This window comes from Phalangium opilio, unplaced genomic scaffold (genome assembly GCF_054372755.1).
Source record: "Phalangium opilio isolate 3A_F unplaced genomic scaffold, DU_Popi_V2 ptg000105l_1, whole genome shotgun sequence".
Taxonomy (NCBI): domain Eukaryota; kingdom Metazoa; phylum Arthropoda; class Arachnida; order Opiliones; family Phalangiidae; genus Phalangium; species Phalangium opilio.
This window is the reverse complement of record NW_028324207.1, coordinates 2,419,858-2,445,274: the sequence shown is the minus strand read 5'-3', so window position 1 is coordinate 2,445,274 and position 25,417 is coordinate 2,419,858. Positions and strand designations below refer to the sequence as shown.

General features: G+C 36.3%; 4 protein-coding genes across 6 annotated transcripts in view; 2 read left to right on the top strand and 2 right to left on the bottom strand.

Moving 5' to 3' along the window:
- Positions 1 to 6,234, top strand: part of LOC149625227 (cytochrome P450 4c3-like) — a 75,711-nt gene extending 69,477 nt beyond the window's left edge. For 2 of the 3 annotated variants that reach the window (XM_089852021.1, XM_089852020.1), the window contains exons 3-11: positions 2,678 to 2,793; positions 2,912 to 2,997; positions 3,085 to 3,275; positions 3,804 to 3,873; positions 4,167 to 4,293; positions 4,356 to 4,532; positions 4,606 to 4,779; positions 5,434 to 5,500; positions 5,558 to 6,234. In XM_089852021.1, the coding sequence (XP_089708147.1) occupies positions 2,680 to 2,793; positions 2,912 to 2,997; positions 3,085 to 3,275; positions 3,804 to 3,873; positions 4,167 to 4,293; positions 4,356 to 4,532; positions 4,606 to 4,779; positions 5,434 to 5,500; positions 5,558 to 5,898 (1,347 nt within the window). In that variant the 5' untranslated portion in view covers positions 2,678 to 2,679 and the 3' untranslated portion in view covers positions 5,899 to 6,234. Of the gene's footprint in view, positions 1 to 1,073; positions 1,621 to 2,677; positions 2,794 to 2,911; positions 2,998 to 3,084; positions 3,276 to 3,803; positions 3,874 to 4,166; positions 4,294 to 4,355; positions 4,533 to 4,605; positions 4,780 to 5,433; positions 5,501 to 5,557 lie in introns of those variants that run through there. The other variant, XM_089852019.1, reaches the window with a different exon arrangement.
- Positions 6,116 to 8,223, bottom strand: LOC149625226 (uncharacterized). The gene is made up of 5 exons (XM_089852022.1): positions 8,094 to 8,223; positions 7,372 to 7,545; positions 7,039 to 7,300; positions 6,459 to 6,927; positions 6,116 to 6,391 (listed from the first exon to the last, which is right to left on the bottom strand). Exons 3-5 carry the CDS (start codon positions 7,264 to 7,266, stop codon positions 6,237 to 6,239), a joined length of 852 nt encoding a protein of 283 aa, XP_089708148.1. The 5' UTR covers positions 7,267 to 7,300; positions 7,372 to 7,545; positions 8,094 to 8,223; the 3' UTR covers positions 6,116 to 6,236.
- A 2,024-nt stretch (positions 8,224 to 10,247) lies between these two features.
- LOC149625225 (cytochrome P450 4c3-like) lies at positions 10,248 to 14,388 on the top strand. The gene is made up of 9 exons (XM_089852017.1): positions 10,248 to 10,613; positions 10,679 to 10,764; positions 10,852 to 11,042; positions 11,546 to 11,615; positions 12,425 to 12,551; positions 12,613 to 12,789; positions 12,863 to 13,036; positions 13,587 to 13,653; positions 13,711 to 14,388. Exons 1-9 carry the CDS (start codon positions 10,500 to 10,502, stop codon positions 14,049 to 14,051), a joined length of 1,347 nt encoding a protein of 448 aa, XP_089708143.1. The 5' UTR covers positions 10,248 to 10,499; the 3' UTR covers positions 14,052 to 14,388.
- LOC149625224 (nose resistant to fluoxetine protein 6-like) lies at positions 14,285 to 23,214 on the bottom strand. Its single transcript, XM_089852086.1, has 15 exons — positions 22,917 to 23,214; positions 19,786 to 20,033; positions 18,683 to 18,797; positions 18,369 to 18,456; positions 18,188 to 18,291; positions 17,642 to 17,824; positions 16,848 to 16,941; positions 16,688 to 16,780; positions 16,446 to 16,611; positions 16,281 to 16,360; positions 16,076 to 16,198; positions 15,412 to 15,719; positions 15,214 to 15,356; positions 14,616 to 15,084; positions 14,285 to 14,548 (listed from the first exon to the last, which is right to left on the bottom strand). Exons 1-15 carry the CDS (start codon positions 23,212 to 23,214, stop codon positions 14,394 to 14,396), a joined length of 2,667 nt encoding a protein of 888 aa, XP_089708212.1. The 3' UTR covers positions 14,285 to 14,393.
- Between the last annotated feature and the right edge of the window lie 2,203 nt (positions 23,215 to 25,417).

The following is a 25,417-nucleotide window of genomic DNA, read 5'->3' as shown; positions in this document are numbered from 1 at the left end:
TTGAAAAAAAAACATCTGTTATACCATAAGTTCATAAGATATGTTTCATAAGTTTGTCACTGGTTACAGACTCGCTTGTCCTGAAATGACGTAGATCATAGATTCGAGGTAAAGCGACTCCTAGTGAGGCGCTATCAGGGCTTAGTAATACAGACTAAATAGGAAGATGGAAGTCCTGACCGAGTGTAGTCAATTCTCGCCGAGGGGCTAGTCACATGCCAAAATTTTGTACACCTGATTACTGATTTCTGAATTTTTAGGTGAATTTCGTTGATTACTGAACGAATTCCTTGATTTCCGTGATTACGATTATTTTCGGTGATTTTCATAATCTTTACACTGATTTCCCGTTATTGCCGCAGATTTCTTGTGATTTCTGTTTGAATTCCAATGAATTCCGGTGATTTTTGGTGAATGCCGTGATTACCACTGGATTCTTCGTGAATTACGATGAATGCAGTGATTATCTCTATTTCAACTGATTACGATTTTTATTTTGAATTTTCGAATTCCTCTATTGATTTATGTGTGATTATTTCACGAAAAGTGTGATTACCGAGGTGATTGCAAAAGATTACTAGTAAATAATATGATTATTTCCGATTTTCTCAAGATTTCACGTGATTTTCAGTGATTATCAGAGATTTCTGATTACCTTTGATTACCCACAAGAATGATTTTGATTACTTATGATTTACTAAGAATTCTAGAAATCAAGTAATCGATTTCTGCGGTTTTGTACAACTGATTATTCAAGTGACTAACCCCTCGGTCGACCGTCGTTCTCGAACTAGCTCGAGCTGTAAGTCTCTAGATGGTATTACGAAGTATAGAAAGTGTAATACTTATGGAACATATTTTATAAACCAATGGTTGTACCAGAAGTGAGATGAGACCAGAAGTACTGAGCTAACCGAATTCTTCACTCGGCGAAAGTGAATATTCTTGATAACACCCGAACGGTTGGCCCTCTGGTAGTGGTTTCTGAATTTCCCTCCAAAACGTGAGACGCTCGCGGCGGTAGACGGCCGAACTAGATTCAAGCTCCCGCGTCCGTGTTCCGCGGCTTTAGGTTGAGGGGAAGGGGGTAGGAAATGTTTTTGGAACTCGACCAATTTTTTTCTCTCTAGTTTTAGCGCGTGGGAAGCGGCATAAAATCCTCAAATTTGTTCGCTAGTGCCAGGATCTACTATCAATGCTAGAGCCCTTCACTTCTAGTCTCATCTCACTTCTGGTTGCACGTATAGAAATAATCTAGCAAGAGTTTAACGTACTTGTAGTTTGACAAGTGAGATGTTCTCTCCCTTTACACTTTGTGTTTTGCTCCCCCGTACACTTCATCCTACCAACAAACATCTCATTATCGTTCAGTTCGACTCCGTTAACGATCAGCCTCGAATATGTTTCATTTTTTCAGCCTAATAGTGGTATATCCGTTAAGATTTATTTTCGCGTGTACAGTAATATTTTTCGTATTCAAAATAATCGAATTTTACCTGAATCTGCGTAAATTATCAGCGGTAATTAATAGAATTCCAGGGTTGACTGGGCTACCTATTTTGGGTAACATGTCACCCCGTTATTTAAGGCCAGGAAAGCTTCCCTATCCAATTGCTTCCGGTAAGTAGTCATCCTTAAAGGGAGGGTGAAGTAGAAAATCAAGTGATTTTTTATCGATTCTTCTACTAATTATAAGACCAGCCTGCATAGTGAAACATTCAGGAAATACTTCCGAATGATTTTAAAATTCAAATTAGGTTCAGATTTTAAGGATAATTTGAAACTAGCACCTCCGACCAATCACGTAACGCCCTGCCTTCTTGTTAACAAAATTCTCGTGGCACGCGCCATGCCTAAAGAAATTTATCACGAGATTTGATAAAATTCGCGCGCTACGTGATAATCGTGGCGCGAGACATGGAACGTGCCACGAGAATTTTGTTAACAAAAAGGCAGGGCGTTACGTGATTGGTCGGAGGTGCTAGTTTCAAATTATCGTTAAAATCGGAACCTAATTTGAATTTTAAAATCATTCGGAAGTATTTCCTGGATGTTTCACTATGCAGACTGGTCTTATAATTAGTAGAAGAATCGATAAAAAATCACTTGATTTTCTACTTCACCCTCCCTTTAAGTTAGTTAGGTTAAAGTGGAAGTCTAACTGATAGAATTATTCAATTGCGTGTGATTGATATGTCGAATATAAATCACATATTTATTTCTATTTGTGTCGCATATTTATCACTAATTGTGTCATATATTTATCATACTATTTTTGTCACACATTTATAATACTATTTTTGTCACACATTTATAATACTATTTGTGCCACACATTTATTGCTATTTGTGTCACACATTTATAATACTATTTGTGTCACACATTTATAATACTATTTGTGTCACACATTTATAATACTATTTGTGTCACATTCACATGTTTATTACTATTTGTGTCACATTCACATGTTTATTACTATTTGTGTCACATTCACATGTTTATTACTATTTGTGTCACACATTTATAATACTATTTGTGTCACACATTTATAATACTATTTGTTGTCACATATTTATTACTATTTATGTCACACATTTATTACTATTTTTGTCACATGTTTATCGTACTATTTGTGTCACACATTCATCACACTATTTATTTATTTTTCATTGTATAGAAATGTACTTTGGAATGATGGGCACATCGAAAATATTTGAAAAAGAGGGAATATTCCGAAGTTGGAAGATGAGCATTATTCCATTTGTAGTCGTTTACACGTCGAAAAATGTTGAGGTAGATATACTCCTCCCACGTGTTTCATAAGAACTTATTTAATTAGTCCGCATTCGTTAACAATGAAGACTGAATTCACTAATGAACTTCTAAATTTGCAAATTTTCTTTGGCGGCAGCCGCTACTTAGCAGTAGCAAAGAAATAGAAAAATCCGACGATTATAAAACTCTGGAAAGCTGGCTCGGTTCGGCCATCTTGACGAGGTAATATAATCGCTAATCGCCGAATTAATTTGGAATGACTACTCTCCGAATATCGAATCTTTACGTTGAACGCTTCAATTTTATTAGCAAAGGGTCAGCGTGGAAACATCGCAGGCGGCTCTTAACACCGAGCTTTCATTTTTCTATTTTGGACGACTTTCAATCCGTTTTCGATAAACATTCTAAAATTATGGTCAAGAAAATTAAGCAATTAGTGGATGAAGATTACGTTGACGCCTTATCCTTAATATCTTTTTGTACGATTGATATTATTCACGGTAAATATTCATTTTTAATTTAATTTTTAATCGGTAAAATAATCTATATTTAGTTTTTAATCGATTATAGTAGCTATATTTAGTTTTTAATCGATTATAGTAGCTATATTTAGTTTTTAATCGATTATAGTAGCTATATTTAGTTTTTAATCGATTATAGTAGCTATATTTAGTTTTTAATCGATTATAGTAGCTATATTTAGTTTTTAATCGATTATAGTAGCTATATTTAGTTTTTAATCGATTATAGTAGCTATATTTAGTTTTTAATCGGTAAAATAATATGTATTTAATTTTTAATAGATTATAGTAGCTTTATTTAGTTTTTAATCGATTATAATAGCTATAATTTATTTTTAGTAGATTAGAAACATTTAGTTTTAAATGGGTTATATGTAGCTATATTTAGTTTTTAATCTATTGTCGTAGCTATATTTAGCTTTTTATCGATTAAAAATCAGATTAACTCTAGTTTATATCCTAGGTAATTACAATTTAAACATAATTATCGTAATTTGTTTCATTAAGAAACGGCATTGGGAATTTCAATCTCAACCCAAGAAGACGGCAGTTCGCCTTTCATGAAAGCATTACAAAAGTTCGACGTTTCGCAATTTATTTGAAACAAGTCACGTAAAACAATTTCCGTATTAGCTAGGTGTGGTTGGGACGGGTGTTTGGGTGTTAGTTTCGTAAGTGCTTATGATATGTTGTACAGTAATAACAGTGTTAGTGTTTCCTAACTCGCTAAGGTAATTTTTGAGATTGTCAACGACGCAAAAGCTAGGTCTGGTTACATAACCACACCTAGCAAAAACCAAACTTAGTTTTACGTTAACGTTTAAAGTTTAAACCGTGTATTTATTTATTGCCAATTTCTAATTGTCGCAGCGTAACTAGGATATTTACCGAACGTCCTTTAAAGCCGTGGTTATTAGTTGATTTCATTTTTAACCATTCCGCGGTTGGTAAGCTGTATCAAGAAAGCGTACGAGAATTGCATAATCTATCGCAAATGGTGCGAATTCTTCAATTTTAATGTAGATAAGCCAAAAATTCAATTTAACTGAACCTTTTAAGGTAATTAATCAACGCAAAAGTAAGTTACTAGCGAATAAAGAACATTCCAAAAACAACGAAGAATATAATGTCAAAAAGAACAAGGCGTTTCTCGATTTGCTACTCGATGAACATTTAAAAAATAGCGATTTTACCGAATACGACATTATTTGCGAAGTTAATACCTTTACTTTCGCTGTATGTTTAATTATTTTTGTTTCTAAATAATATTGGGACTTTTCTATATGTTTGTTTAATGTTTACGCTACAGGGTCATGATACTACAACAACGGCTCTTAGTTGGTGTGTTTTCGAACTCGGTTTTCAGTCCGATATCCAGGAAAAGATATTACGGGAAATTGAAATTGTACTGGGGAAAGATGTCGACACTCCCGTTCAACCTGAACATTTAAAATCCTTGAAATATCTTGAATGCGTTTTAAAGGTTCGTATCTTTAATGATCTTATATTATTTATAGACAGGCTGCACTAAATAGGCTAGAGAAATTTCCGTCCCCGCTTATTAACATTAACCGTGCTTCGGGGTTGACGGTAAATTTGTAGAGATGGGCCGATACCAGTTTAAACCCATACCGATTTATCGGTTTAGCCAAATATCGGCACCGATATTGCAACGATATCGGCCCATCTCTATAGATGTTCCGATACCGGTTTAAACCGATACCGATATATCGGTTTAGCCAAATATCGGTTCCGATATTGGTATCGGTATCGGCCCATCTCTATAAATATGTGACACTCGCATCTCGGGTTTGGTACTGAACAGGGCCCAATTAAGCAATTTTGCACCCGGGGGCCGAGATAGTGTCGGAAAAAACGGACAGCAAATGTTGCTAAGGGGGAATAGTTTAACTCAATGCGCCCCCAAACAAACCAGTGCCCCCTCGCCCCCCCCTTTAATCCGGCCCTGGTACTGAATGATCACTGAATCGAACAGAACTGCAAGCTTTTCAGTCTGTTTTAGATCGCGGTTGAATTGCACTCTCAAATGACTGCAGGGCCACATTTGTCCGCACACTAACTATTGGGGATAGGAAAACTGGCAGAGTGACAAGTTTGTAATTGTTATCGTCTTTAGGAGTCATTAAGAATTCACCCTTCCGCGCCTTTCATTGCTAGGCAACTTAAAGATGACTTAGTTATTGGTAAGTTTCTCGATTGGCTACTCACTTCTTGTTAATACTAAAAATTAATTCTCGCAGATAAATACTTGATTCCAAAGGGCACGAATTGCGTTGTTAACGTGGCCTTTTTACACCTTGATCCGACCGTGTTTCCAGACGCCGAGAAATTCATACCGGAAAGATTCGAACTTGACCAGGTCAAAGGTCGCAGTCCATACGCCTATATACCATTTTCGGCTGGGCCTCGAAACTGCATCGGTCAAAAATTCGCCATGAACGAAATGAAAACCATTATGGTCAATTTGGTTCGAAATTTCACTTGGATATCTTTAGACCAACGCGATAAAATTATAGTTGTACCAGAAATAGTTGGACGACCTCATCCGGGACACAGAATTAAGTTTTTCAAACGGTTTTAACATTAATCGGTTAAAATTTTACACCACTTTTGGATGAACCCCTGCACGAACAAACACGTTTTCTATAGGTTAACGGCACCCCATGGTATTTTCCCATAGAACTTAATACAGTCAAAGGTGTTGGGCTGCCAATACTATTTGGTATCACGCAGCGTATGTTAGTAATGCAAGTAAGTTGCTAACTAAGTGCGTCTGCATTGTCTCAGAGTACTTAAGGTAGGCACGGTGATTAAAAATATTTATTTGAGTCTTTAATTTATTTTTATTAATGTTTTACAATATTTAAAAGATGTATATGTATAAATTATGAAAATATATTTAAGCCATAAATAATTAGTTTAGGCGTTTTGAGGATTTGTAGGTTTTGATTTTGGAGAGTCCTTGTTGACAAAAACATCGTCTTCGACATTGGGATTGTCCTCGACAAACGATTCGTTCTTTGTACCGGCGTTTCTTACCGTTTCTTCTCTGATAGTTGATTGTTCACCCATTACTATAAAAAGAAGTTGAACATCAATAGACCTTTAGGTCAACGCCCAGCCTAAACCCAAATTGCTTACGTGTATTTTTGATGGCCTGTGCCTCATTGTCATTTTTCAAAGAGGATTTTTTCTTGCGTTGTCCATGAGGTGTCGCCACCTCCGAGTTCTTCCTTTGAGCGGCCTCTGAATTCCTTCTTTGCGTAATCAACGATTCCTCGTTTAGAATCTCGGGTTGGTCATTGAAAACCACGGAAGATTTCCTCTTTTTACGCAAGTACGCGTCCACTTGCACTCCCGAGCACGACTCCCCGTTAACGACTGAATTAGCCACCAAGGAACTCTTTCTCGAGATGACCCCTTCGGATTTGTACAAGCTGATGACCGCTTCCGTGTCCAAGACATCCTTGTCGGTCTCTTCTTCGATGGCTTTGGACTTTTTGCGCTCGAATAAGAATGTGTCCACGCGTTTCAATGGGAAGTAGAAGAATAAGTAAGCCAAGAAGGACCAGATTAGGGTTATCGTTAGAATGCCCACGAAACTGAGGATCTGAAAATATTAAATTCAAACACGGTTTATAATTAACAGTTCTGGCTGAGTGGTAGGACCGAAATACACGTTTTAGACACTCTGTTAATTTTTAATTATTATACTTAATACCATTTCGGGATGTCCGAAACTTAAGCGTTCACGGGCACGTCCGGCAAAGTAGTAGATGACCAACGGATGTAGTAGGTAGACAAAGTAGGAAAGGTGGTCCAGTTGGATGAAAACTCTCCAGGATAGTATCTCTGTCATGTTTATCATTATATAAGACCCAAAATGATGAATAAGGACTTTGTTTGTCTGGTAACTTTGAAGTCCTTTTTGTTGTCTCTCCATTAACATATCAAATTACAAGCAGTTGCTGCTGCAACCCCGCCTTTTTGAAAAAAAAAAATCTGTTATACCATAAGTTCATAAGGTATGTTTCATAAGTTTGTCAGTGGTTACTTAATCGCTTGTCCTGAAAGGACGTAGATCATAGATTCTCGTAAAGCGACTCCTGGTGAGGCGCTATCATATATACAGACTAAATAGGAAGATGGACTGCAAAATAGTCCGAGTGTAGTCGATTCTCGCTTCCGTCGTTCTCGAACTAGCTGGTTGCCACAGTACTTGGAAAACCTGGAAAAGTCAGGGAATTTAAAAATGGGCCGAAAAGGTCAGGGAAAAGTCAGGGAATTTTAAGAGTTTCAGCAAAGTCAGGGAATTTGATTTTAGTGGGTAAAATTTCTGGGGATAAGTCTTTATTGAAAGAGTAATGAAAGTTTCTCCTCATCCTCTCTTGACACAGAAAACTCTAGAGCAATCCTTAAAAATGTTTAGAATTGTTTTTGTAAAGTAAATGCTCTCTTAGACTGTTCTTTATAGTTAAAATGTTTCTTAATCATTTTGGTGAAACAAATACATTGGAAAACTTAATGTAGAGGGTTTATTTAATTATAAGCACTTTAAACGTGCTGTAAACATTTACGCTTTCGGCCTAAAAAGGTCAGGGAAAACCTGGAAAAGTCAGGGAATTTGGTTCTGAAAATTCCGTGGCAACCCTGATCTGCTCGAACTGTAAGTCTCTAGATAGCATTACGAAGTATAGAAAGTGTCATACTTATGGAAAATATTTTATAAACTTATGGTTGTACGTATAGAATTAATCTAGCAAGAGTTTAACGTACTTGTAGGTTGGCAAGTGAGATGTTTTCTCCCTTTACACTTAGTGTTTTGTTCACCCGTACACTTTATCCTACCAGCAAACATCTCATTATCGTTCAGTTCGACTCCGTTAACTATCAGCCTCGGATATGTTTCATTTTTTCAGCCTAATAGTGGTATATCCGTTAAGATTTATTTTCGCGTGTACAGTAATATATTACGTATTCAAAATAATCGAGTTTTACATGAATCTGCGGAAATTGTCAGCGGTAATTAATAGAATTCCAGGGTTGACTGGGCTACCTATTTTGGGTAACATGTCACCCGTTATTTAAGACCAGGAAAGCTTCCCTATCCAATTGCTTCCGGTAAGTAGTCATCCTTAAGTTAGTTCTCAGGTTAAAGTGGAAGTGTAACTGATACAATTATTCAATTGTGTGTGATTGATAGGTCGAATATAAATCACATATTTATTTCTATTTGTGTCGCATATTTATCACTAATTGTGTCATATATTTATCATACGATTATGGTCACACATTTATCATACTATTTGTGTCGCATATTTGTCACTAATTGTGTCATATATTTATCATACGATTATGGTCACACATTTATCATACTATTTGTGTCACACATTTATCATACTATTTGTGTCACACATTTATAATACTATTTGTGTCACACATTTATAATACTATTTGTGTCACACATTTATAATACTATTTGTGTCACACATTTATAATACTATTTGTTACACATGTTTATCATATTATTTGTTACACATGTTTATCATATTATTTGTTACACATGTTTATTGTACTATTTGTGTCACATATATATCATACTATTTGTGTAACATATTTATTATACTATTTGTGTCACATATTTATTATACTATTTGTGTCACATATTTATTATACTATTTGTGTCACATATTTATTATACTATTTGTGTCACATATTTATTATACTATTTGTGTCACATATTTATTATACTATTTGTGTCACATATTTATTATACTATTTGTGTCACATATTTATTATGCTATTTGTGTCACATGTATATCATAATATTTGTGTCACATGTGTACCATACTATTTGTGTCACATGTGTACCATACTATTTGTGTCACATGTTTATCAATACTATTTGTGTCACATGTTTATCAATACTATTTTTGTCACATGCTTATCACAAATTGTGTCATATATTTATTACTAATTGAATTGTGTCATATATTTATCACTATTTGTGTCACATACTTATCACTAATTGTGTCATATATTTATTACTAATTGAATTGTGTCATATATTTATCACTATTTGTGTCACATACTTATCACTAATTGTGTCATATATTTATTACTAATTGAATTGTGTCATTTATTTATCACTATTTGTGTCACATACTTATCACTAATTGTGTCACATACTTATCACTAATTGTGTCATATATTTATTACTAACTGAATTGTGTCATATATTTATCACTATTTGTGTCATATATTTATCACTATTTGTGTCACATACTTATCACTAATTGTGTCATATATTTATTACTAATTGAATTGTGTCATATATTTATCACTATTGGTGTCACATACTTATCACTAATTGTGTCATATATTTATTACTAATTGAATTGTGTCATATATTTATCACTATTTGTGTCACATACTTATCACTAATTGTGTCACATACTTATCACTAATTGTGTCATATATTTATTACTAATTGAATTGTGTCATTTATTTATCACTATTTGTGTCACATACTTATCACTAATTGTGTCATATATTTATTACTAATTGAATTGTGTCATATATTTATCACTATTTGTGTCACATACTTATCACTAATTGTGTCACATACTTATCACTAATTGTGTCATATATTTATTACTAATTGAATTGTGTCATTTATTTATCACTATTTGTGTCACATACTTATCACTAATTGTGTCATATATTTATTACTAATTGAATTGTGTCATATATTTATTACTAATTGAATTGTGTCATATATTTATTACTAATTGAATTGTGTCATATATTTATTACTAATTGAATTGTGTCATATATTTATTACTAATTGAATTGTGTCATATATTTATTACTAATTGAATTGTGTCATATATTTATTACTAATTGAATTGTGTCATATATTTATTACTAATTGAATTGTGTCATATATTTATTACTAATTGAATTGTGTCATATATTTATTACTAATTGAATTGTGTCATATATTTATCACTATTTGTGTCACATACTTATTACTAATTGTGTCATATATTTATTACTAATTTTTCACACTATTTGTGTCACACGTTTATCACACTATTTGTGTCACACATTCATCACATTATTTGTGTCACACATTCATCACACAATTTGTGTCACACGTTTATTTTTCATTGTATAGAAATGTACTTTGGAATGATGGGCACATCGAAAATATTTGAAAAAGAAGGAATATTCCGAAGTTGGAAGATGAACATTATTCCATTTGTAGTCGTTTACACGTCGAAAAATGTTGAGGTAGGCAAACTCCTCCCACGTGTTTCATAAGAACTTTTAAATTTGCAAATTTTCTTTGGCGGCAGGCGCTGCTTAGCAGTAGCAAAGAAATAGAAAAATCCGACGATTATAAAACTCTGGAAACCTGGCTCGGTTCGGCCATCTTGACGAGGTGATATAATCGCTAATAGCCTAATTAATTTAGAATGACTACTCTCCGAATATCGAATCTTTACATTGAACGCTTTAATTTCATTAGCAAAGGGTCAGCGTGGAAAAATCGCAGGCGGCTCTTAACACCGAGCTTTCATTTTTCTATTTTGGACGACTTTCAATCCGTTTTCGATAAACATTCTAAAATTATGGTCAAGAAAATTAAGCAATTAGTTGATGAAGATTACGTTGACGCCTTATCCTTAATATCTTTTTGTACGATAGATATTATTCACGGTAAATATTAATTTTTATTTAATTTTTAATCGATTATAGTAGCTATGTTTAGTTTTTAATCGATTATAGTAGCTATATTTAGTTTTAAGTCGATTATAGTAGCTATGTTTAGTTTTTAATCGATTATAGTAGCTATATTTAGTTTTTAATCGATAAAATAATGTATATTTAGTTTTTAATCGATAAAATAATGTATATTTAATTTTTAGTAGCTATATTTAATTTTTAATATATTATAGTAGCTATATTTAATTTTTAATATATTATAGTAGCTATATTTAATTTTAATAGATTATAGTAGCTATATTTAATTTTTAATTGATTATAATAGCTATAACTAATTTTTAGTAGATAATAGATGGGTTATATGTAGCTATATTTAGTTTTTAATAGGCTATAGTAGTTATATTTGGCATTTTTATCTATTAAAAATCAGATTTACTCGAGTTAATACCTTAGGTAATTACAATTTGTACTTAATTATCGTAATTTGTTTCATTAAGAAACGGCATTGGGAATTTCAATCTCAACCCAAGAAGACGGCAGTTCGCCTTTTATGAAAGCATTACAAAAGTTCGATGTTTTGCAATTTATTTGTAACAAGTCACGTAAAACAATTTCCGTATTAGCTAGGTGTGGTTGGGTCGGGTGTTAGTTTCGTACAGTATTCGTGTTTCCAAATGTGGATGAGAGGGAAAGTATGACAATGGCCATAGAGCCTGTGTTAAAAAACGCGGACATCAAAGTTTCGCCAATAACTATTTAGTTTACTAGTGACTGGTGGACTTGCAAACTCGCGACTGAAAGTAGTTCAGACATTTATGCTCCTTGGTTTAACCATAGCCCACTCGATCACGCGCATCACGACGCAAGCTGCTCGCGCTATAGCTAAATTACCGAGATTTGTTTTAAACGTATCTAGTTTTATGTGTTCTTCTATTGCTTCGAAAACCTAACTTAAATCCATATTATACCTTCAAATACTTTTTAAAACATTACCAGCTACTCTGTCCTGACTACAAACACAAATCGAGGAAGTTCTAGCATGCACAATAGCAGACGACGGTAACCGCGTAACCGCGAATTAACACAAGACCTATTTTAAGGGAGTGAACAGGCCCAGTATAGCTACGCCAATTAAACGGTCAACTACGGCGAAACTCTGATGACTCGCTAAGGTAATTTTCGAGATGAACAACTATTGGGGTATATTAAGCAAACTGTTGACTCCGTTGAGCAAACATACACACACTGACAGACAGACAAAACACCGTCGCAAACCTAGGTCTGGTTACATAACCACACCTAGGAAAAACCAAACTTAATTTTACGTTAAAGTTTAAACCTTATATTTATTTATTGTTAATTTCTAATTGTCACAGCGTAACTAGGATATTTACCGAACGTCGTTTAAAACCGTGGTTATTGGTTGATTTCATTTTTAAACATTCCGCGGTCGGTAAGCTGTATCAAGAAAGCGTACGAGAATTGCATAATCTATCGCAAATGGTGCGAATACTTCAATTTTAATGTAGATAAACCAAAATTCAAATTAACTGAACCTTTTAAGGTAATTAATCAACGTAAAAGTAAGTTTCTAGCGAATAAAGAACATTCCAAAAACAACGAAGAATATAATGTCAAAAAGAACAAGGCGTTTCTCGATTTGCTACTCGATGAACATTTAAAAATTATCGATTTTACCGAATATGACATTATTTGCGAAGTTAATACCTTTACTTTCGGTGTATGTTTACTTATTTTTGTTTGTAAATAATATTGGGACTTTTCTATATGTTTGTTTAATGTTTACGCTACAGGGTCATGATACTACAACAACGGCTCTTAGTTGGTGTGTTTTCGAACTCGGTTTTCATTCCGATATTCAGGAAAAGATATTACGGGAAATTGAAATTGTATTGGGGAAAGATGTCGATACTCCCGTTCAACCTGAACATTTAAAATCCTTGAAATATCTTGAATGCGTTTTAAAGGTTCATATCTTTAATGATCTTATATTATTTATAGACAGACTGCACTAAATAGGCTTGACCTGTCTCCGCTTCTTAACGTTAATCGTGCTTCAGGGTTGACGGTAAATTTGTAGAGAGGGGCCGATACCAGTTTAAACCCATACCGATATATCGGTTTAGCCAAATATCGGTTCCGATATTGGTATCGGTATCGGCCCATCTCTATAAATTTGTGACACTCGCATCTCGGGTTTGGTACTGAACAGGGCCCAATTAAGCAATTTTGCCGAGATAGTGTCGAAAAAAACGGAACAGCAAATGTTGCTAAGGGGGGAATAGTTTAACTCAATGCGCCCCCAAACAAGCCTTGCGCCCGGGGGCCAGTGCCCCCTCGGCCCCCTTTAATCCGGCCCTGGTACTGAATGATCACTGAATCGAACAGAACTGCAAGCTTTTCAGTCTGTTTTAGATCTCGGTTGAATTGCACTCTCAAATAACTGCAAGCCACACTTGTCCTATTGGGGCAGGAAAACTGGCAGAGTGACAAGTTTGTAATTGTTATCGTCTTTAGGAGTCATTAAGAATTCACCCTTCCGCGCCTTTCATTGCTAGGCAACTTAAAGATGACTTAGTTATTGGTAAGTTTCTCGATTGGCTACTCACTTCTTGTTAATACTAAAAATTAATTCTCGCAGATAAATACTTGATTCCAAAGGGCACGAATTGCGTTGTTAACGTGGCCTTTTTACACCTTGATCCGACCGTGTTTCCAGACGCCGAGAAATTCATACCGGAAAGATTCGAACTTGACCAGGTCAAAGGTCGTAGTCCATACGCCTATATACCATTTTCGGCTGGGCCACGAAACTGCATCGGTCAAAAATTCGCCATGAACGAAATGAAAACCATTATGGTCAATTTGGTTCGAAATTTCACTTGGATATCTTTAGACCAACGCGATAAAATTATAGTTGTACCAGAAATAGTTGGACGACCTCATCCGGGACACAGAATTAAGTTTTTCAAACGGTTTTAAACTCAACACTAATCGGTTAATTTTTACACCACTTTTGGATGAATTCATGCACGATCGAACACGTTTTAAATAGGTTAATGGCACCCCATTGTATTTTCCCATAGGACTTAATACAGTCAAAGGTGTTGGGCTGCCAATACTATTTGGTATCGCAGCGTATTTTAGTAATGCCAGTAAGTTGCTACCTAAGTGCGTCTGCTTTTGTCTCAGAGTACTTAAGGTAGGCACGGTAATTAAAAATATTTATTAGAGTCTTTAATTTATTTTTATTAATGTTTTACAATATTTAAAAGATGTATATGTATAAATTATGAAAATATATTTCAGCCATAAATAATTAGTTTAGGCGTTTTGAGGATTTGTAGGTTTTGATTTTGGAGAGTCCTTGTTGACAAAAACATCGTCTTCGACATTGGGATTGTCCTCGACAAACGATTCGTTCTTTGTACCGGCGTTTCTTACCGTTTCTTCTCTGATAGTTGATTGTTCACCCATTACTATAAAAAGAAGTTGAACATCAATAGACCTTTAGGTCAACGCCCAGCCTAAACCCAAATTGCTTACGTGTATTTTTGATGGCCTGTGCCTCATTGTCATTTTTCAAAGAGGATTTTTTCTTGCGTTGTCCATGAGGCGTCGCCACTTCCGAGTTCTTCCTTTGAGCGGCCTCTGAATTCCTTCTTTGCGTAATCAACGATTCCTCGTTTAGAATCTCGGGTTGGTCATTGAAAACCACGGAAGATTTCCTCTTTTTACGCAAGTACGCGTCCACTTGCACTCCCGAGCACGACTCCCCGTTAACGACTGAATTAGCCACCAAGGAACTCTTTCTCGAGATGACCCCTTCGGATTTGTACAAGCTGATGACCGCTTCCGTGTCCAAGACATCCTTGTCGGTCTCTTCTTCGATGGACTTGGACTTTTTGCGCTCAAATAAGAATGTGTCCACGCGTTTCAATGGGAAGTAGAAGAATAAGTAAGCCAAGAAGGACCAGATTAGGGTTATCGTTAGAATGCCCACGAAACTGAGGATCTGAAAAGGTTCATACATGGGTTGTAATTAACAGTTCTGGCTGGTATACAGGGCGGTCCAGAAATGGGTAATAGGACCAAAGTACACTTTTTGGACACTCTGTTCATTTTTAATTATTATACTTAATACCATTTCGGGATGTCCGAAACTTAAGCGTTCACGGGCACGTCCGGCAAAGTAGTAGATGACCAACGGATGTAGTAGGTAGACAAAGTAGGAGAGGTGGTCCAGTTGGATGAAAACTCTCCAGGATAGTATTTCGTTGACCAATCCTAAGTATTTGTTTTTAGTGTTAGGGTTGAGACTTATTTCAATGTATGAACCTACCCCCGTGTCGAGTGGCGCAAAGCAGGCATATCCAAGCCAAACTCAATGACCAACCAATCCTATGAGTGGCCGAATATATAGCGGACAATGTAGTGTAGAGTTGACCCTCGTATGGAAATCTGTGAAGACCGTAAATAACGGCGCAAATCGTAAACAAACACAGAATCCAACCGGCCCATAATGTCGCCGTGTGGAATTGCACCTTCTTGCGTTTCAACAGGAAACAACCGGCTAGTAATCCGATGCAAAATGGACCAATATGAGTGTAAGTTCGCAGATGGTCCTTGTCCATTATCTTTTCATAAACTCTGAAATTATACCTCAAAACTTATTTCATTGAGTCACGCTCACTGTTACTTACTCTCCACTATAGATGAACCCTAAGTTCATATGATACGTTCCATAAGTATGACACTACCTATACTTCGTAATGCTAGAGACTTACTGAGAGCTAGTTCGAGAACGACAAGCGAGAATTGCAGACTACACTCGGTTTTGCAGTCCATCTTCCTATTTAGCCTTTGACAGCGCCTTACCAGGCGTCGCTTTACGAGAATCTATGACGTTTCACCTACCTCGCTTCATGACAAGCTCTCGGTAACTAGTGACAAACTTATGGAACATAACTTATGAACTTATGATGAACGTATCTTAATTATCTTACTCGGTATTGAAAGCAGCCAAGCTTAAATTTGGTGGAAAATGATTTTGAAAGTTCATGTAACCAGTTGCACCTGCCGCTCCGATAATCACCATTACATTGAAGAAAATACCCAATTTGGGTTTTCTTTATTCAAAATTTATATAAATGGAAAAATTTAATGTCGTACGTTCAACTTAAGCCTGATTTGAAATCAATATTCACATACTTGTATAACATCGAAACCAACATAACGCTCAAAAAACTGTACTGGACCAACAAGGATATTACCCAAGTGTGAATCATGCACTGAAATAAGACAAATATCGTACTATTTTCAGAAGCGGTCATTGGTAGGATCAAAGGCAAATGGAAGTAAAACGAAAGTGAGTACATTTTCATTGTAACTCCAGAAATTTTGAATGAAAAGTAAACTTTTCCACCAACTGATTCTACAAACGTCCACGCTACGGTTGACCAAGTCAATCCATTGAGGACCATCACCCATTGAGGGCAAGATGACGAAAATCCAAATTGTAAATAAAACGGGTAACAAAAACCTAAGAAAAGGAAAGAAAAACTTTGTAAGAGCGTCCGCCATTAACAGACAAAACAAAGAAATATAAACTAACTGACCTTAGAAACGTTCGCCAAAATGATTTCCATAATTGTAAATCAACGCCTTTGAACAAGAAACGTTTACCGGCTTCGTAGGAAATTAGCATACCACTAAGGAAAAATGTTAATTATTGTATGAGACTTGTATCTCATTAACGTCTGTTTATAACAAACTGACCTCATGAAGAACAGCGTATCAATAGCGGGTGATGGATTGGACAGTAGACCGAATAATACGTCATTGTGGTAGTCGGTTGGACTGACCAGTCGTTCTAAAAAGATTCAAATGTTATTAACATTTCGAGGTAATCATTGACTATACAGTCTGTTCAGGGCCGAATTAAGCAATTTTGCACCCGGGGGCCGAGATAATGTGCGCCCTTTAAGTCGAAAAAAAAAAGGAACAGCAAATGTTGCGCCCCCAACAAGCCTTGCGCCCGTGGGCCAGTACCCCCTCGGCCCTGACTATAACATACTCAAAAGGCATCTCCAGTAGAACCAGAGTTATGAGCCTCCAAATTTGGGTGTAATGCTATTCCTATGGAAGGTATGTTTATGAGCATTTTGCTTAATTACTCGGCCCCATTTTACTAGATCACAAAGTTTATAGTATGGCTGGATGGGGGCAAATAGGACTATAACATATTAAAAGGGCATCTGCCTATCTCTAGTAGAACCAGAGTTATGAGCCTCCAAAGTTGGGTGTAATGCTATTCTGATGGAGGGGGTATATGTTAGTGAACACTTTCCTAAATTACTTGGCCCATGTTTACTTGATCCCCAAGTTTTTAGTATGGTTGGATGGGTAACTCAATGCGCCCCTAACAAGCCTTGCCCCCAGGGGACCAGTGCCCCCTCGGCCCTCCCCCTTTAATCAGGCCAGGAGTCTGTTTCTGATAAGTCTGATAAATCGCCCAAAGACCATCCCCCTTAATTTATGACGGACTTATTAGAAACACCCTGTTTACATACTTAGCCTGTAAAAGAAGCCAACGTGAGGTAAGAAGTAACAGTTGGATAACACAATCCAAAACATGGTTATGACGCGAATCCCTTTCATGCAAAAAAACTGTTCGTTGTCGCCATTTGTGGCCGAAATCAATTTCCTCGCGCTGATTAGAACGGATAATGAACGCCAGAATTTCATACAGTAATCTGTAATGTTAGGTATTGATTATAATGATACCTTTTCCGTCTTTGGTACATACATTAAATTAAATCCTTATTACTATAAGTTTATAAGATATGTTCCATAAGTATGACAATACCTATACTTTCAATTACTTTGTAATGCTACTGAGAGACTTACATCTCGAGCTAGTTCGAGGACTACAAGCGAGAATTGACTACACACTGTTTTGCAGTCCATCCTCCTATTTAGTCTGTACTAAGCCTTTGACAGCGCCTTTCTACGCGTCGCTATACGAGAATCTATGACCTACGTCACTTCATGATAAGCTCCAGTTTGTAACCAAATGACAAACTTATGGAACATATCTTATGAACTTATTTTATTACCATTGGGAGATAGGGATCGACTTATTAAATGTTTTCTTCGTCGAAAAACCACGTCCATTATTGTCCCAACGCAAACCATTATAAATAGCACTCCAATTATTGTTCTGAAATTTAATTATAAAACGTTTTATTGATATTTAATGTTAGCATAGCAGTTCGTGTTATAACTAATGAAACTTACGCCAAGCCCACGTGTTCGGAACCCCAATATTGATTGGTTCTCGCTTGGCAACTTATAATGTTTACTTCGACCTCCATACTTTTCAACACTGGAATGATAAAGTATATACCATTCAAACAGTAGCCTTATCAAACAACATTTCTATTTTTTTCTCTCTCCCTTTTTTTTTTTGGCAAACCTCTAACTAAGCCGTTCTACTAGTTAAAGCTATTAACACGCTCAACCTAAATATTTAGAGATAATTAACTGAGAAAAAAAAACGTGTCACGAACGTTGAGCCCCAGAATATTATTTATTCAATACATTTTACTTACCAACATCTAGAGCGTTCTTCAGATCGTCACCGCTACAAGTCGATGGTATACAGACACCGAATCGCGTCGAAAGTGATTTTGGACCAACGTTCAGGTTAAACAATTTCTTGAAAATCTATAATATTTAAAATTAATACAGGTGATTATAGCACCGAATTGCAGTGTGGGACGGTTCTATGGGCAACCAATTTTGAGTCAGAAATGTTCTATGCTTGTATGTTTTTGCCACAAGGGACACCCCCTAAATAAGTTATGATTTAAAGTGGTTTATGGATGACCTTTTTAAATTTAATTAGTAAGAAACTGAAAGACAATACTAATTTAACACAATACTATCCGTAAAACACTTCAATCATAACTTGTTTAAGACAGGCTTGCCATAGTACCTGGAAATCCTGGAAAACCTGGAAAAGTCAGGGAATTTAAAAATTGGCCGAAAAGTCAGGGAATTTTTAAAGTTTTAGCAAAGTTAGGGAATTTGAAAAGTTTCAGCGAAGTCAGGGAATTTGAAAAGTTTCAGCGAAGTCAGGGAATTTGAAAAGTTTCAGCAAAGTCAGGGAATTTGAAAAGTTTCAGCAAAGTCAGGGAATTTGATTTTAGTGGTTAAAATTTCTGGGGAAAAGTCTTTACTGAATAAGTAATGAAAGTTTCTCCTGATCCTCTCTTAACACAGAAAACTCTAGAGCAATCCTTAAAAATGTCTAGAGTTGTTTTTATAAAGTAAAATGCCTCTAAAAAATCTCTTAGACTGTAAAATGTTTCTTAATCATTTTGGTCCAACTAATACATTGGAAAACTTAATGTAGAGGGTTTATTTAATTATAAGCACTTAAAACGTGCTGGAAACATTTACACTTTCGGCCTAAAAAGGTCAGGGAAAACCTGGAAAAGTCAGGGAATTTGGTTCCGAAAATTCCGTGGCAACCCTGTAGGGTGTCCTTGTGACAAGACGCCAGAAGTTAAATAATTTTCGACTCAGAAATAATTGATTGCCCACCGAAAAGTTCCACTGTACTTCGATCCTATAATTACCCTTTTTGGAACACCCTGTATTTAATTTAATTATTTATTTATTTATGTTAATATATAATTAATTGATTTACCGTTTCGGTTCCACCAAGTTGTTCGTTAATGGTCAAGTTGGAGGTAGACGAATGTTTGAGGTCTTTGTATCTGAATAAGGGTGGAGGTAGGAACTGGGCCAGACAGTATTGTCCAGCGAATATCTCGTGGGTGTCCCCTTTCAGGCCATCGCGTTGCGCCGAGACGGCTAGGCAAGCGTCATAATCCCCAAAGTCCGACGCGGTACCGTCGAAAATACCACTGTGGATTTTGCCAGACGCGTCCACCACTGAAAGTTGCGTAAAATTATGTTATACAGCGAGTACTTGTGGTTGTTGAGTCAGCCCCGAATATTTTGAAAGCGGAAAGTTTGGACTATCTGAACCACTAGGGAATGTTTCTCAAGGGTTAATAAGCTGGAATTTTATGACGTTTTTCTGGTCAAATTATCTTTATGGCTAATTAATTTAATCCCAAGTATTTGAGGTCACTGGATTGATTGGAATTGGAGTTATCACATCTCTTAGGAATTTCTAATTGTTTTTGAAAGCTCCCAGTTATGACGTCGTGAAGTTTGAATTCAAGTAGCGATTAACTTGAAACTGGGATAGATTTAATTTGAGAAGTAGGAATGGAGAACAGAGTAATCTGGGCACGCGTCAAAGTCCCGGACCCCTTTCCCCGGGACGGGGGGGGGGTATGAAAGAAGAGGTGGATCATAGCGACAGAGGTAAAAAGGAATTACGTATTTTTCGCCGTCCCCGTCAGCAACGTCATCAAAACGTAGTTTAAGTGAGCCAATAAGAGAATTTAAACTTTTCGTTACGTGTTGAAGGGAGGGGGCTCTATACTGGGCTATGAGTCAGACTGAGGTAAATACTAACCGTTCCCCATTCCTACTCCTAAAATTAAATCTATCCCTGCTTGAAATTACAAAACCTCATGGTGGTCAAGGTTACTGTGTATTTGGGTATGGTTAGATAGAGCAGAATACGCATGGCTATTAGTAAAATTAGGACTGGTTACGAGCTCGAGCCAGACAACAAAGTGTAGACTCGGTTAATTAACGAGCGAGCTTTTTGAAGTCGAGCCGAGCCGAGAAAATCGAAATATTGCTTCCTTTTTATTAAAATTTTCTCCACCAATAGCGTTCCGTTGTATTTTTACATGAAATAGGCCTAAAGCGTAGGGAAATTAGCTTTCCCGATCTCGCCTCTAACCGTGAGCGTATAACGATTTCTTCACTTGTTACCGAGCGGTTTTTACTAAACCACTACATTCCTAAACACGGGATAGCATCGTTCTCAAGTCCTACGTGGGTAATAGCAATTTTTCATAAACATATTTATTAACCGAGCCAGCTCGGCTCGTGTCGATTATTTTCGAGAGTACCCGTGACCTCAGCTCGGCTCGTGTCGATTATTTTCGAGCCTACCCGTGACCTCAGCTCGGCTCGTGTCGATTATTTTCGAGCCTACCCGTGACCTCAGCTCGGCTCGTGTCGATTATTTTCGAGCCTACTCGTGACCTCAGCTCGGCTCGTGTCGATTATTTTCGAGCCTACTCGTGACCTCAGCTCGGTTCGTGTCGATTATTTTCGAGCCTACCCGTGACCTCAGCTCGGCTTTAATCGAGTCGAGCCGCCGCTTTTTAAACCCGAGACGAACCGAGCTTTTATAAAATCAAGAAGTGATAACTAGTTTATTAGGAAGAAGGTAAAAATCAAGAAGTGATAACTAGTTAATTAGGAAGAAGGTAAAAATCAAGAAGTGATAACTAGTTTATTAGGGAGAAGGTATAAATTCGCCACATTTCCTGCTTTATCTCCAGTCCAAATGTAGGTCCGGAGTTAATCCCCGCCTCTAAATTACAACCAGCATCTCATTGGTTCTTGAAAACCAGGTCAGACCGACGCGAATGACGAAAATTACGTATTTTCCGACTGAGGAGAGGCGAAATAGCCCGGCCTCCTTTTACGTCCCCCCTTGTATTTTGAAAGGGGACTGGGACTATGGCGCGCGAATACTTAGGCATCTTATAGCTTCTCCCTAATAAACTAGATATCACTTCTTGATAAAACTCGCTCAGTTCCCGAAATAGCAACCGCGATTCCATAAAAACAGTGGCGTTATTCAAAACGGCTCATTTAGAAATAGCGGCTGCTGTTTTGGGAAATAGCAGTTTTTAGCTTGAGTGTTGAAAAATTCTTAACTCTACAGTTTACTAGAGATGGGCCGATACCAGTTTTAACCGATACTGATATCATTCGATACTTGGGAAACCGATACGTACCGATACCGATATTTTACCCGATCCTTCGAATAAACCGATATTAAACCGATACCGATATATTAACCGATATCAATAATTAAAATAGATGCTATAATATAGGTTGTAGAGATGGGTCGATACCGATCCCATATCGGTATCGGTACCGATATTTGACTTTAACCGATATATCGGTATCAGTTTAAAATGAACCGATATTTTTCTTTAAAAAATATCGGGTAGAAATATCGGTTCATCTTTAACCGATACATATATATCGGTTAAAGTCAAATATCGGTACCGATACCGATATGGGATCGGTATCGGCCCATCTCTACAGTTTACCTTACCTATTAAGTACTACAAGATCATTATACGCTAACCTAACCTAACCTTACCTGACCTAATACTATTCGGGTTAGAATTACAATACCTAAACTGACCCTAACACTACTGGAGTTCAAATAACCGAACCTACACCATCATAAACGACTATTCGATTGTACTGAACTTTTGGGAACTGCCCAAACAGGGTAACCTGCGTTTTTGGGGAACCGCGGTTATGAGGACCGCCATTATGGAGTTCACACATACGGGAACTGCTTATATGAGGTCTCCCCCCCCCCCGTAGCTGAGACTATTATACCCAAAAGAGATTTCCAAGTATCTTCAAAAACGGCATAGCAATGACATCATGAAGTTGGAGGTTCAAAGTTGAATAAAGGTGGAATTCATAAACGTCGGACGCAAAGCAATTTAGTACAGGCGAAGGCAGGGCGTCGTGCGCAAACGTTCTGCCTTTTGCGCACGACGCCCTGCCTTCGACTGTACTAAATTGCGTTGCGTCCGACGTTTATGACTCAGTTCCACCTTTAATATTTCTTTAAGTAAATGATGAACTTACGACTTATGGCCCATTCCTCCAACTGTCTAACGCCAATTATAATCCTATAGAGCGCTCTGGTACATTTTGAATTTAACTTAGCTTCGGTACTCGCTTTTAGGGCTAACGGTAACAAGTGTTTTAAACCGGATTCCAACGCGTCTTTATACTTCTCGGACAATTCGGCCAGTGTATAAGACGGACGAAATTTTTTGTTATCCAACAAGTTTGATCTTCTAACGGCGTTATCCGCGTTGCACTTAATCAACACGTGTAAACACACGAACGTCAATAATATAAACATTAATTTTAACCTCATGTTGAAACGAGGCGAATTTAACACGATTAGTTTAGTTAAAAAGGCTTAGCAACGCACACAGTTATCACTATGGAGAATGTAGTAACATTAGTAATGTTTGAAACGGTACGACCGCGCTAAATTCAATTTACACTCGAGGCGATATTCGAGAGTAGTTGCGTATAAAATTCGTTTTTCGTGCGACTTTTTTTTCTTAATTATGTAACCCGCTTCCGTCGCGACCTCAAACAAAAAACCTAGTGAAAGTGGTCGGACTTCTATTACCCAATCATTTTCCACATTTATCCTCGTTTCCTAAACTTGAAGTTGATGAGTGAAGTATTGTTTTAACGTCTGCTGTAACTGTATACGGTGTAGATTTTGTTTTTGTCAAACTGCAGGCGCTTTTGCAGTGAGATTAAGAGAATACCATAATTTTATTTACTTCCCCCTCCTAGCGCCTATATTTAGAAGGTGATTACTTTGAAATTAATTATATTAAAACAGGGATAGATTTAATTTTAGAAGTAGGAATGGAGAACGGTTAGTATTTACTCTAGTCCGACCAGAAGTGAGATGAGACTAGAAGTGAAGGGCTCTAGCATTGATAGTAGATCCTGGCACTAGTGAACAAATTTGTGGATTTTATGCCGTTTCCCACGCGCCTACACTACTGAGAACAAAATTGGTCGAGTTCCAAAAACATTTCCTACCCCCTTCCCCTCAACCTAAAGCGGCCGAACACGAACGCGGGTGCTTGAATCTAGTTCGGCCGTCTACCACCGCGAGCGTCTCACGTTTTGGAGGGAAAATTCAGAAACCGCTACCAGAGGGCCAACCGTTGGTGTGTTATCAAGAATATTCACTTTCGCCGAGTGAAGAATTTGGTTAGCTCAGTACTTCTGGTCTCATCTCACTTCTGTTCCGACTCATCGCCCAGTATAGAGTCCCTCCCTAAAACACGTAACGAAAAGTTTAAATAATCTTATTGGCTCACTCAAATCTACGTTTTGATGATGTTGCTGACGGGGACGGCGAAATATACGTAATTCTTTTTTACCTCTGTCGCTATGACCCGCCTTTTTTTTCACTGTCCACTATAGGGTTTATGATATCCAAATTGCAACGAAGTATTAACGCGACTTGAACCGTTTTGTTTATATTCGCTTAGAGGCAAAATGTTTCCCTCCAAACACCGGTTTTTTCTTTATTTCTATGTGTTTTTTAATCATTTTATTTCAGTAATTTCCTCAATAAGTATTTTTCGTCATTTTGAGAAAACCTTGAACTGAAGATTTAAATTTGATATTAAACGAGAACACTCAAAGCGAATCAAGGTGTTTTGTTAAGGCCTAGGCATACCAGGATAAAAGTTTATTATTTTGAACAATAGGAATTTTTATTGTAATTCGAAAAACGCGTTTAAACAGATGGTAACGTAATTGTACGGTACTGATTATTTTTTTTAAATACGTCACGTTTAAAAGCGGAAACGCTAGGCTTTCAAAAATAAAGATTTTGGTAAACAACGTATAAGTAGTAGCAGTAGGGTTACTACAGTACCTGGAAATTTCTGTGATGAAGTTCTAGTCATTTATAAACCCACAATATTATTTCCGGAGTTTATATAAACCTGGAAACCCTGAAAATGTCTGGGAATTCTTAGTAAAATTCAGGGGAATTTATAATTTTTAGTAAAATTCAGGGGAATTTATAATTTTTAGTAAAATTCAGGGGAATTTATAATTTTTAGTAAAATTCAGGGGAATTTATAATTTTTAGTAAAATTCAGGGGAATTTATAATTTTTAGTAAAATTCAAGGGAATTTATAATTTTTAGTAAAATTCAGGGGAATTTATAATTTTTAGTAAAATTCAGGGGAATTTATAATTTTTAGTAAAATTCAGGGGAATTTATAATTTTTAGTAATATTCAGGGGAATTTATAATTTTTAGTAAAATTCAGGGGAATTTATAATTTTTAGTAAAATTCAGGGGAATTTATAATTTTTAGTAAAATTCAGGGGAATTTATAATTTTTAGTAAAATTCAGGGGAATTTATAATTTTTAGTAAAATTCAGGGGAATTTATAATTTTTAGTAAAATTCAGGGGAATTTATAATTTTTAGTAAAATTCAGGGGAATTTATAATTTTTAGTAAAATTCAGGGGAATTTATAATTTTTAGTAAAATTCAGGGGAATTTATAATTTTTAGTAATATT

Bases quoted from the DNA above. Each gene is read 5' to 3' on its own strand.
- LOC149625225 (XM_089852017.1), top strand. From the start codon at position 10,500: ATGTACTTTGGAATGATGGGCACATCGAAAATATTTGAAAAAGAAGGA. The intron at 10,614-10,678 runs GTAGGCAAACTC...CTTTGGCGGCAG, and splicing joins ACACGTCGAAAAATGTTGAG to GCGCTGCTTAGCAGTAGCAA. The intron at 13,654-13,710 runs GTAAGTTTCTCG...TAATTCTCGCAG, and splicing joins TAAAGATGACTTAGTTATTG to ATAAATACTTGATTCCAAAG.
- LOC149625226 (XM_089852022.1), bottom strand. From the start codon at position 7,266: ATGTTAATGGAGAGACAACAAAAAGGACTTCAAAGTTACCAGACAAAC. The intron at 6,928-7,038 runs GTATTAAGTATA...TAATATTTTCAG, and splicing joins GTTTCGGACATCCCGAAATG to ATCCTCAGTTTCGTGGGCAT. The intron at 6,392-6,458 runs GTAAGCAATTTG...TTCTTTTTATAG, and splicing joins ACAGGCCATCAAAAATACAC to TAATGGGTGAACAATCAACT.
- LOC149625224 (XM_089852086.1), bottom strand. From the start codon at position 23,214: ATGAGGTTAAAATTAATGTTTATATTATTGACGTTCGTGTGTTTACAC. The intron at 15,357-15,411 runs GTAGGTTCATAC...ACAAATACTTAG, and splicing joins TTGCGCCACTCGACACGGGG to GATTGGTCAACGAAATACTA. The intron at 15,085-15,213 runs GTATTAAGTATA...GAACCTTTTCAG, and splicing joins GTTTCGGACATCCCGAAATG to ATCCTCAGTTTCGTGGGCAT.